General features: G+C 39.8%; 1 protein-coding gene across 2 annotated transcripts; it reads right to left on the bottom strand.

Moving 5' to 3' along the window:
- Positions 1–1075: 1075 nt before the first annotated feature.
- Positions 1076–11812, bottom strand: LOC103707046 (squamosa promoter-binding-like protein 12). 2 transcript variants are annotated; one of them, XM_008791386.4, is made up of 6 exons: positions 10745–11812; positions 9784–10648; positions 9390–9526; positions 3539–3796; positions 1576–1954; positions 1076–1500 (listed from the first exon to the last, which is right to left on the bottom strand). In XM_008791386.4, the coding sequence occupies exons 2-5, from the start codon at positions 10452–10454 to the stop codon at positions 1620–1622; spliced, it is 1401 nt and encodes a 466-aa protein (XP_008789608.2). In that variant the 5' UTR covers positions 10455–10648; positions 10745–11812; the 3' UTR covers positions 1076–1500; positions 1576–1619. The 2 variants fall into 2 exon arrangements, with proteins under 2 accessions (XP_008789608.2, XP_008789607.2); XM_008791385.4 differs by having other exon boundaries at positions 1076–1422; positions 10745–11809.
- Between the last annotated feature and the right edge of the window lie 482 nt (positions 11813–12294).

Genomic DNA, 12294 nt, shown 5'->3' with positions numbered 1-12294 from the left:
TTATCAGTTATTTCTTAATGATTTAGTTTATTTTGTCCACTTCCGTTCTTTCTTCTTTTCTCCTCGAAACTACTCACCATGCATCACATGAAACAGCGTCGAACAATTTATACAGCAACAACAATAACCGGAGCCAGCAGAAGCTCTGAACAATTTATACAGCAGAATTGCTGCCATCAGAGCTAACACTGATTGAGGCAGCTCGAGAAGGTAACGGTCCGAGCTTCCATTGCCTTCACTGCAGCAAATATGTAATCGCCTGAACCTATCAGAATCCGTAATGTTCAGAGGTACATGCAGATCATAGTCGTCATAAGGTATAGGGTGGACTACAATGACAGACTTCTTGTGAACGGATCGCTGCTCTAAAGTCATGACACATGGAGGAAAAATTCTGGTCGTCGAGTGATTTAAGCCTCATTAAAATAGGCATAACTAAAACACAGGATACAGGAAATGGGCATCTCGTGAGGATACCTGGTTGTAAGCAAGCCACAGAGTAATAAAGCCTGGCCCATTTCCATGCCAAAGTTTGTAAATAACCAATCCAGGTATGCATACTTTCTCTTATGGTGTCTGGTAAGTCTTGGCTCAAGCACAACATTATACAAAACTCGGCCTTCAATAAAATTGTGTAATTTTGTTTTTCTGCGTATGACATTCTGTGCTCATGTTTTCCCAGTATTCTGGGTGCATGCAGAGAAAGATGGGGATCTCATATCACAAAATCAGACAAGAATGATGGGGAATGATCAAGATGGATAATCAGTATTTTTCTTTTTCCCCATTCCTTTACCATTCCCACTCTATATACGGTGATTTAGTGTGGTTTCATAAAATAGGCAGCACAGACTCTGAATCAATAGTTCCCATCGAAACTTAGCAGAAGTGATTAAGCTAGAGTTTCAGAGAACATTCGGGCGACGACCGGATCTCTAGTCCATAATGAAGCACCAAGTATACCATCAATCGACAGGATCTCAGGAATCCTTACCATCCTCATTGCCAAGCTAGGCCGTGATAAAAACCGCTGCCCAAGGTTTTGAGTGTTGTTGCACAAAGATCAGGTTTCATCTGTAAAAGAGCCCAACCAGCCAACCAACACGATGCAATGGTGTTGCAGGAAAGGCCTGTTATTTATGATATCATACAAAAGGTAAACACAAGTCTGAGAAGTACTTCCCTTCCAGAGGGCCGCACCATTTTAGTCCTGCAAAAGAGTTTCCCCTGACCCAAATCTATATAAAGGTTCATGGTCTGACAATAGACATCGATACCGATTGTACACCCTTGAATACACTGCTCGGATCATGCATGATACACAATCAGAAACAATCCATGAAGCTCTCCTTTGGGATTCAGCTTCCATTAAAGCAATGTGCGGCTCCAGCCTCAGGAGTTCTGATGCAAAAGAATGCAGGTCTGCCATTTGAACAAAGTCATTTATCAGCCAGGAAAAGATAAGGATTCGCCGAGTACAGAGTTGACATCCACAGGTCACTGGCAAGGACAAACAAGCATAAAGGAATTATGGATATTCACAAGGAAAAATCAAGCAGGGAAACGAAAACATACCTCAGTTTCTACTCTCCAGAATGCAGTTCATGTGATTTTGGACACTAATGAATCTGACTAGAGTCAAAAAACGTAGTCTCATAAGGAGCTTTAAGCAGCTGAAATTCCTGGAACTGGCTACCATTGCTATGTGTAGGAAATTGAAGCACTCGCCCTTGCTGAGTTAGGCCATGTTCATCTTGCCAATACTCCGGGGTTGAGTTCACTGCATGAATTGCAGGCTGAGCTGCACTGGTGTGGTTAGCATGCACAAGCTGGACAAGAGAAGATGATGTTCCAGGGTCAGCTGAACCCCAAGCATTGGTTGACAGAAGAGAGAGAGCACGCCGAAGATCCGGTGCTCCATCTAAGTTTGAAGCAGTTAATGATGCTTCCGGACCTGCAACAATAACAGGCATCTACCAGTAAAGTAAAATGTTTTAATTATTACCATAAATACTACAGCAAAAATAACTACTACTTGCATTTCCCCAAACTGATTTTGGCTATGACCAGAAAAGCAAAAAGCTTTATGACATCAATCTGCTAAGGTATGGAGATTTCATGTATACCACCATCCATATCCATCCATGATACAGAATGATGACCTTATGGTAGATTTGACAAAATGGCAGGAAACTATCGGTTAACTAATTTGCCTAAAGGCATGCTGCAGCAGACTTTCAAAGGTGCAGATATCTCTTCCAAGGAAGTGCAGCTAGCCAATTCCTAACTTGACATCAGTAAGCATTTCTCATCTACATAAATAATATTAACAGATTATGTTTAGAGGTAAAAAACCAGCAAATATTGGTAGAAATATTTTCTTAGCTAGTGTCTGGCTAGCCTGTACTGCAAATAACTTCAAAGGCTTACATTATTATAACACAACAGGTCAGTAACACTCACTCGGTCACTCCTTGATTTATAAATAAATGAAAAAAAAAATTCACAAACAAACTTATGATTCCAAAGGGTGAAAAATCTGCAAGGGATCTAACTGATCATGAAACAAATAGGCAATCATGTTTTATAATTGCAGGAAATATTTTAGGTCTAGGGCCGTAATTTAATGATGATGTTTTTTCTCAGGCAGAATAGAAAACTATTCAGAACTCAGGAGAGTGCAGAAAAAAAAAACTTGCCTCAAAGTGAGGTGAGACATGAAGGGAATCAGAGACTGTTCAAGCTTCCCTAACATGATCGTGATTAGTTTTTCAAAACTAATGCTATGCAGCAAAAACGAGAATTGCGCATTTTATTTGTCGAGAACTTTAAGCTTACTTCCCAGGGAAACTCAAAAGGAAAGCCAGGTCCATTCAGCATAGTCAGGCATGTGAGGGCGGGCCACTGGGTGGTTTTACCAGTAGCCTACAAAGCTTATTGCCAAAACCAACTAGAGTTAACACCAGTTACAGCCATAACATTTCTGACACCAAAAATGAAATTTAAATCATAGCAAGAATGCACACAATTTTACAAAATATGGTTATTAAAGAGTCTTCTTTAACACCATTTATCTTGTCAGACGTGAAATGCTTCCAGTGTAACTTGCCTTGCATTAAATATGTTGGAAAAGGTGGTTATTGATATCTTTTTCACTCATGTTCATACGGATGCTCATAAAATGATTAACCAAAATGCTAGAGAGAGAGAGAGAGAGAGAGAGAGATTTCTCAAAAAAAAAAAAAAACACTAAAGAGAGAGAAGAAACTAGACTAGCATGTAAGAGTTATTTTAATATCACATATTTTCCCCCTTTTGGAACCATCATTACCCTAAACTTTGCATTTTTTTAATAATATCTAAAATTTGCAAATCAATAAATGAAAGTGTATGAGCATGTTGAGATAATCACATAATAAAATAACAAAACAAAATTCAATTCAGGTATTTTAAAATAAAGAGTAATATTCAGAAACTATTGGGTGGAGAAGCAAAATCATGGAACCTCTCAAATAAAAGAATAGCATCGAAACATTACCTTGATTGAGGACTTCGGCGGTGATGCCCTTCATAGGCAAGAGCCTGTCTACTTCATGGCAGAGCGTTGAAAAGGCATTTGATCGCTGGGAATTAGGCAGATGGAGCTGTCCATCAATGCTCCCTACTTTTGCCGACTTCATCCAAGACCCTTTCATTTGCGCAACTTTAAAGTCACATGAGCCTTCCCACATGGAAGTTACTGTGGGCCTCATTTGACCAAACTGAGCTTGATTCCAGAGAAAATTTTGCTGATCATCTGGAGAGTCCACCAAAAAGATCAAAAGAATGAAAACTGCAAGACTATCATTGCATAAAACTTTTGGTCCTCTATGGGACAAATATAACAATAACCATCTCGTCTTTTCCCAACTATTTGGGGTCAGCAAATGAAAGGGTCAACCAGTAACAATTTGTTTACAGGTTGATATAGAGAACAAAATTTACAACACTGTGCATGATCAAAATCAAGCTCTGGAGTGCAAAATAGGCAAGTTGTCAACAAATGTGCTTAGGCAACTGGGCAGACCTGCTAGTCAAGCAGGCATCTAGCAACTAAAATCTCATAAACCAGTCACTTATATAGATTTAATAACGGTCAACTTGCTACAAAAGCTTAGACTCTATGAGGAACACCAAAAACAAGGCTGTGAACTCTCTGCTGCCACCAGCTAAGAAGACACAGTATGCCCGTTAGAAACATTCCAATTAAAGGGGCACACAGAGAATGTCTCTAATATTCCATCACCATGCAGAACAGTGGGAGATGTAGAAGGATATAGACACAGGAAAATGATGATGAACTTTTGCCTCCACCTAGAAGAAAGAACCAATGCCAACATTGCAATTTCCACAAACATATAGAAAGAATTCTTATAACAATTGATAATTTATTTGATAATGGACCTAATCTTAGACAAGTGGCTGGGATCACACCTCTGGCTGCGGTTAGGCTTTCAATATGGGCCAAAAAGATGTGATGACATGGATAGCACAACTAAAGTGGGGATATAGCAGCAAAGGCACATGTTGTTTCACTTATTTGCCTTCACAGTATTTTAGAAAATTTTGATTATATTGTTACTTAATTTGGCTGCCCTATTTGCTAATTAGCTTGAGAGAGGAATTTTGGCACAAGAACTAGAGGGTTGAAGGTGAAATTGGTCATAAATTTGCCCAATCCTATTCTGGAGCCTTATTGATTTAAGTTCATGCTGTAGAGTTGATACATCCTAATGAGGTAACACTTGGCTGCTGTTATAGCACCACTAGAGCTAATTTGGGGGATATCATGCTGGGGAGTTGTTATACTGAGAACATTAAAATGACCTATAGAGGAAATTTACAGGTTTAAGAGTGGGATGCAGTAAAAACTAGTTTTCTCTCATTTACATAGGCCTTCATTAGAAGGTGATTGAGCCCTTATTTCTTTTCAAGTTTAATAATATAAATCCATGACTTGTACATAGGGCAAAGCCTCATAATGGATGGTATTCTAAGAACAACATCCATGCAACATATGTTATGAAGCTTTCAAGTTTCCCCTGTTTGCATTCTATCTGGGGACACCAATGAATACTCACCAGATGTGCATGGCCACTTAACGGAAAGTCGACATTAAGTGTTGTAATTATTAAATTTTGGGTCTCAATACTTAAGTATCGGGAGAGTCAATTAGCTAGCCTTATCTCTAGCACAAAATTAAACTGGTAGTTTTAATTATGTAATATATTACAAGAGTTCCATTCTAATTCGGATGGGTTTTGAAGATTTGACTTGACATGAAGGTTGCAATGGGTCCTCGTTGGCACCTTAGTTCTCAAAGAATTCAGGTTGTTTTAAGATTTGCTTGAGTGGCTCTATACGTAGGAGTTAGCTCATCCGCAGATTTATGATGACATGACAGATGAATTCTAATTTACCATCCATTTATAATTTAATTCTGCTAAGGAGGTCAGTACTCCCCACAAAAAAAAACCCGGTATTTACTTCTTCCTCATTATCCAGGCATATCACCTATAAAGATGTAGGACCGAGTATCCCTCCTAATTCAGAATGAAGTTTTTTCTTGTCTGCATTTATAACTTCGTTGAGAGAGGAGCAGCAGAAGCGATTGATTCAACATCCCAATCTCCAGTGATTAGGGTCGAAATTCATTCTGAAGGCGATAAATCACATCTAAATCACATCCCAAAACCTAGGACATTGAGTGTCAGTTGAAGAGTTCTCGATTTCAGCCCTTACCCCTTCTCTACATGCTCTAAATTGTTGCAAATCCCTTTTCTCATGGAAGTTTCAGCCTACATTTTTTTTACCTTGAATTTTTAATTCTTTGATGGTGAATACTTCCAGACATTTCCATGTCATATTAATACTGTCAAAGTAAGGCATGAAGATAAGTATAAGGTGATGAGCAGTGCATGAAATGATGGATGTGATGATGACCCCTAACATGTGTTGTCCTTCACCATAAGCACTACCAAAATTGTCTAGTAAAGAGATAAAATCGTTCTTTCTTTTTCTCTCTGTCTTAGTTTTTTGTCTCTTCCTCCAGTTCTCACAAAAAATTAAGAGTTGATGAAGATTCTATGCAAAATTTTCATGGGCCCTGCAATGATTCACATAATTATCATAATGCGTGATATGTATTTTAGCTTATCATAGATCCATTATGATAGAAGTGCAAATGCAAGTCCCAAGCCTGGATGTAAAAGACGTAAAGCCAATGTTCGGTTGACAGACAGTTGCAGTAAGCATGTCCAATTATAATGCTCCAAGATATTTGCCAATGCTAGGGCAGCATAAAAGAAACATCACAGATAACCCTAAATAGGATGCATGTTGAATAAAGACTCATAAAGATAACACCAACTACCTGGTACAAGGCTTGATGGTCATGGTTATTATTATTAAAACCATGATGACCATGAAACACCTAATGGAGAGGGTTCTGAAGGATTATGACAGTCATGTTCCTGATCAACCTGTTCTATCAACTTGTCCATTCATGAAGGACGCAAAATCCTCTCATGAATATTGAATCTGTGCTATCATTAACATCTAATGAATGGTGAAAGTTGCAATCCATCCAAACAAATGCCTAACGGGATGGGGTCATTGACTTAATTGCTCGTACAACATGCAAGATCAATAAAGCAATAAGTCATGAAAACACAAGGGCCATTTTATTGCAAAAATATGTGGTGTGACCATTCAGTTTAAGATGTATTTGTCCCCTTTATATATCTCTATATATATGTATATATGAATGATGTTTCAATTCTAGGATCCATATTTGCAAGTTAAGCCCAGATTTCTGCCACCTCCTTAGAGACATAACTTGATTGATATATGTTCTTCTGATGTGTTAAACCACTCATTGAGTCGCTATGGCTGTGGCTTATCACTTTTCATCTGGGTGCATCACACAAGAATGTACTCTAACAGCTTAAATATGTGATAAGTGAGGACTACATGTCAGGATAACAGAAAAGACCTCAAAGATTTATAGGTTTTCTTAGGAATTGAGAATGTGCCGATCCAAAGTGGACACAAGCTTTCCCACCCACACCCATGCAGCAAACAGCCCCACCACACTGATTTTTTCTTTCAGAATACAGCTGTCAAACACATGAGCTGTCCATGAGCAGTTTGCTTTCAGCTCAAAATTTTAGCTTGATATTTGCTCGCTCAATTTGCAAAGAAGCTGAGCATGAGTCAGAAATTTGAGCTTGAAATGCAAATGAGAAGAACAAAACTCTGCCCAGCTGATCGTGTTCAGTATGATATAGCTCAAAATATAAATAAATAAAAATAAATATTACTAAAAACTATCTTTATATTTATTATTGGATAAGGATCTAATCTCTAATTCTGGTGATCAGCACCACCAAGGCACCAATCTTGTGGGGTGCCTCTTCTCTACAAAAGCATCCTCTTTCCACCGTAAGATTAAATAACACAGGGGTACAGGAGGCTAGAGAATAAAGATATAGAGGAGGTTATATTATTTTTCCTGTATGATCACCATGCAGAGCTTCTGGTTTCATGTCTGTTTTGAGTCCTTGGGAGGCAAGCTCAAGCTAGTCCAGTTTTACATGACCCAAGCTTGGGCTATAGCCCTTGCAGCTGTTTAGCACATTGATCCAAACTCAAGCTGGCCTGAGCTCACTCATGTTCAGCTCATTTGCACCCCGATTTCAGAGACTATCTATTCATGACGCATTCTTTTTTTTCAAGTCATTTGCTTTTATTTTGGATATTGCCACTAGAAAATTCCCCATAATCTACCTACAAACGTTGCATATCTATACTACATAATGAAGGGAATGCCCGTCTTTCCCTAGTTCTCTTAGTCCATGCAGCCAGGAATATCCTCTTCTTTTTCTCTGTCCATTTTTTACCATCAGTTCTTCTTGCTGAGCCAAATTTAACTTTTTCATATATGGCGGTAAACAACAAATGCCCTCACATTTTTTTCGTCTTCTACTAAGTTTACCATTGCCTACCTTCCTTGATCACAGTTTTGAGAGGGAGAAACGATCTATCCATTGCCAATAAAGTGAAAGAAAAGAAAGTTTGTTAGGGAAAATCTTCTTTTCCATTCTTTGATGGTAAAGGAAACCCAAGAAGAGAAAATCAAAGAGAATATATAGGATCAAATTTTTTTCTGAGATGTCTAAAATTTTCTTCTCCAAAAGATAGTGATTTTTAGAGAAAATGAAACTTAGGCAAGTGACTCAATCAGATCTTAGCCACTTTCTCAACAATTTTTTTGCAATTTTCTTACTTCAACCAACCATCAGAAAATATTCAATTTTCTTTCCTTTCCTTTCCTTTTGTTTTCTTTTCTCCCATTGGTTTATATTTTTTCTTGACCTTTCACTATAAATTATATGTAAAAAAATAGTTGAAAAGATCACTTTTCTCTTAAGATTCATATATGTTTTTATATGACCCAACAACAAAATGCTTAGAATGTTCAAAAAGCTCAAAGATTCTATATTTGATAATGTGAATAACTCCTGTAATGCACGACCATAAATAAGATTTCCTTTCATAAACTCTAAAAATAATTTAAAAAGCAAATCAGGCATAAAGCAGGTAAATGATGGAAAGTTTGCCTTTTGAATTTGACCATCACCAATTGAAACTCCATGACTAGGGTTGTTTTCGGATCTCTCTGTTTTAGCTAAAGCTTTTAAAAAAAAGACGGATGTTTTTTTCCAGAGAAAGATTAGGTTATTTTTCGCATGATGTAATTTAATATACAACCACATTTTATTTAGACTAGCAGAAAGGATTAAATAATATGATAACAGCAGTTTTATGTAGAAAATAACACCATAATGCATATATAAAAAATAAACAGAGCAAAAAGGTGCATGTTAAGGTATATATGAGCCATATAACACAAGCAAAAACTTTGAAAAGTAGGCCTTGTAAGCTGAATCATGTTGATGTAATTGTCAATAATCATATATGCTTTTCCAAGAAAAGCCAATTTAATTCTCCAATTAATTGAACCATTCTGATACATTTGTAAATAATTGTATATGGTTCTCCAAGAAAGGCCTATTTAATTCTCTGATGAAAGAAAAGAAAAGAAAATGGTGAACCCTTATAGTAGCTTAAGCGTATCTTGATAGGAAGATAAGTATCATAATGGTTAAGCACAACTATCTAAATCAAGCAATTCTCTCAGGAGAATCCAGATCCCAATACTTTCAGGATACCTAGCTCACATGAGAAATGTTTACGAAAGTATGGCATACATTTGATTGATCAAAAGGCTCACTAGGATCGAACATTTACAAAGGGAATCAACAAAAAGCATAAGAAATTGAAATTACCATAAAACGGTGAAGAAAGCCTCGTGGAATTAAATGAGATTGTGTCTGGCTGTGGCTTACGACGACGTGCATTGTGATCAGAAAGACGCCTACGACAGCTTCGTTTCTTCTGATCAAACTGGGACAAATCATGGAACCTTAAACAACATCAACAAGGATACTGTCATATACAATTACGAAACCAAATGACATGATAACTAATATAATACACAAGAACATGCATCAGTTGAACAAAGTGTATCCGTAAGACATCAGCAGCAAAAAAACTAGCACTCTCACTAGGCTGTTGCTGACCAGGTACATGCCTTCACAGGTGAGTCGACGGGAATGGGTGTTTCCCACAATATAAAATAGGTTAAGTTGATTAGACACAAAGTCTCTACAGGAGAGTCACCTGCTACATTGTTGGCAAAACCGCCGCTCCTGACCAGCAACGATTACCCTAGGGGATTTGGAATGGGTCTCACAGACTCTGTGCTTGCGGTGATAATCTTTAGCTCCGCTGAGATCAACATTACAACCTTCGACTTGGCAGCAAGTACTCTGCACAGTCTGCTGAGTCACCCTAGGCTTCTTAACCAAACTAGCAGGCAGCACCACTGAGACTGAAGAAGAAGAAGATGGTGGGTTATTAAAATTGCTCCCTGCACAGACATCTTCAAAGTAAGTCCTCTTTCCAAGCTTCAGACCAATCAATGCCTCCTGAGACCTGGCTGCCGTCACCACTGCTGCAGATAATCCACCATCCGGCACTCTCATGGAATCTTTGTTCACTGCCTCAAAGTTGAACTCTGATATTTTTACCCCTGTTTTTGATGAAGAATCAATAGAGGCCGAGATGGAGCTCTTAGACGACGAACCATTTCCCAAATCAGAGCCAGAGCAGGCACCGCCTCCACTGCCGCCGCCGCCGCCGCCAGATGAATAAAGCGACCCATTTTCAATAACTCCAGCGCCTTTGACTTCAATCTTCCAGTCGGTCTGCTGCTCCTGCTTGGAATTCCCACTAAACAGCGCCAGATTATCCCACTCCCAAAGTGAGGAAGTCTTAGTATTCCACTCCATCCCAAAAAAGAACCCTTATTTTCGGATGAAGCACTTCACCTACCCTTCACCTCCACAACCACCGTCCAACAAGCAGCACCAGATCTCAAGATCACAAACGAATTCATATAAGAAGACCCCGAGCAACTTGCAGCCTATTGGCTTGTAAGCCGGTCGCAGCTTGACGAAGGATTCCGACCGACACACCGAAGCACCTAAGCAGATCAAGCAGGCAAATCACATAGACATCGAAGCCGACCCCAAATCTTACATGAATGAATAAAAAACCTGGTAAAAAAACTTTCCTTTACCTCAAGATTGGCAGCAAAACACCACCAGCAGCCGCTTCTTCCCCTCCCCAATCCAAGCCAAGAAACTCGAAAGACTAAATAGTCGATGGAACTTCAAAAGTCTTGGAGATGGGAGGGTAGCAGATGAAACCAACCTAGATCACGTGCGCATCTTCTCCATTCCCAATGATACGAGAAGAGACAGCTAGGGACGGAGACGGCGAGATTCGAAAGGGATATCCCATCGCAAGGCCACAGAGCCCATGAATCTCTCCAACCCAAAGCTCTCTCTTTCTCTCTCTCCAGTCTCCTCCTCCTCCTCCTCCTCCTCCCGTCTGCTAACAGGGAACCAAGAAACTAATCGCAGGAGATCAAGCTACTCGTTCCGATAAAATCATCTCTCATCCACAAGCCTCTCTTCTCTCTTTCTTTTATATATATATATATATATATTTTAACCATCGAGGGATTTTACTGTTTACCGGGCAAACCCTAACCCTACCCGTTGTTGGGTTTGTTATCCCATGCAACTAAATCTGCACGCAGATCAAAATAGGATGCTCGAGTAAACTCTAATCTACAGTCCGGCGCGGCGCCACGTACAGTTATTCCAGATCGGCGATCAATCATAGGAAACCGCCTGTTCTATTCTTCGTTTCTTTCTTTTGCATCGCAACCAAACACATGGATTTCTGACACAAAAAACAGTGTAAAACAGGAGACTGATGGATAGCTCCCTACCAACCGCCCCCCATCCCCCCCACAAAACCTTTTCTTTCGTTCAGATAAAACTTTAGCGAATACTTCATCAATAGTTTCTTTGCAATCAAAACTCATGCCAAATTGGAGTGAGATTAAGAAGATAACAAAGGGGGAAAAGAAGAGACAGGAGAATCTTGACCCAGAGGAAAGTGGGCGGGGGTTCTATCTCCATGTATATAAAAAAAAAAGAGGAATGAGAGAAAGGACAGAAAAGGCGGCGATTTTTACCGTGGTCTTTTGCCTTTTTGGAGTTCCCCAGATCCGGAAAGAATGGCCCTCGAGTACGGCCGCTTTACCGCCGCTTTACCCAATCTTTTTCCGCCGGAACGGCAAAAATAAAAATAAAAAGCCGTCTCCGCGACTCGACTCAGAACCCTCTTTTGATCGGAGAAAGGCACACGACAAAGGAGCAGCCGGGAATATCGGACGCGGCCGACACATCCGACGGCCAAGATCGAACGGCCAGCGCACGATGTCGAGGGCGGAAGGGGAAGAGAACGGGTGGTTCTATATACACCCCCCCTATTGCTCAGGACACCCCCCAAAAATTAAAAAAAAATTAAATACTCTCTACACCCCCCCATTTGCTAAGGACACCCTAAAAAATTAAAAATTCCTAAATTACCCCCCACCCTCCCCACCCCCTCACCTAAATTGCTCTCTACACCCCCCAACCCCCCCCACCCCGCTCTTCCCCTCCAAAACACCCGCTGGCTTCTCCCTTCCGCCCAAAAAACCTCGCCTCAAGCACCTCGCCGGCGGCCAAACCCCCTCCGTCTCCCTTTGAACTGTTCCGCCCAAAGCACCTC

The sequence above is a fragment of the Phoenix dactylifera genome, chromosome 7, assembly GCF_009389715.1.
Source record: "Phoenix dactylifera cultivar Barhee BC4 chromosome 7, palm_55x_up_171113_PBpolish2nd_filt_p, whole genome shotgun sequence".
Classification (NCBI taxonomy): Eukaryota; Viridiplantae; Streptophyta; class Magnoliopsida; order Arecales; family Arecaceae; genus Phoenix; species Phoenix dactylifera.
The sequence above is the reverse complement of the archived record's forward strand: the minus strand, read 5'-3'. Positions and strand labels throughout refer to the sequence as shown.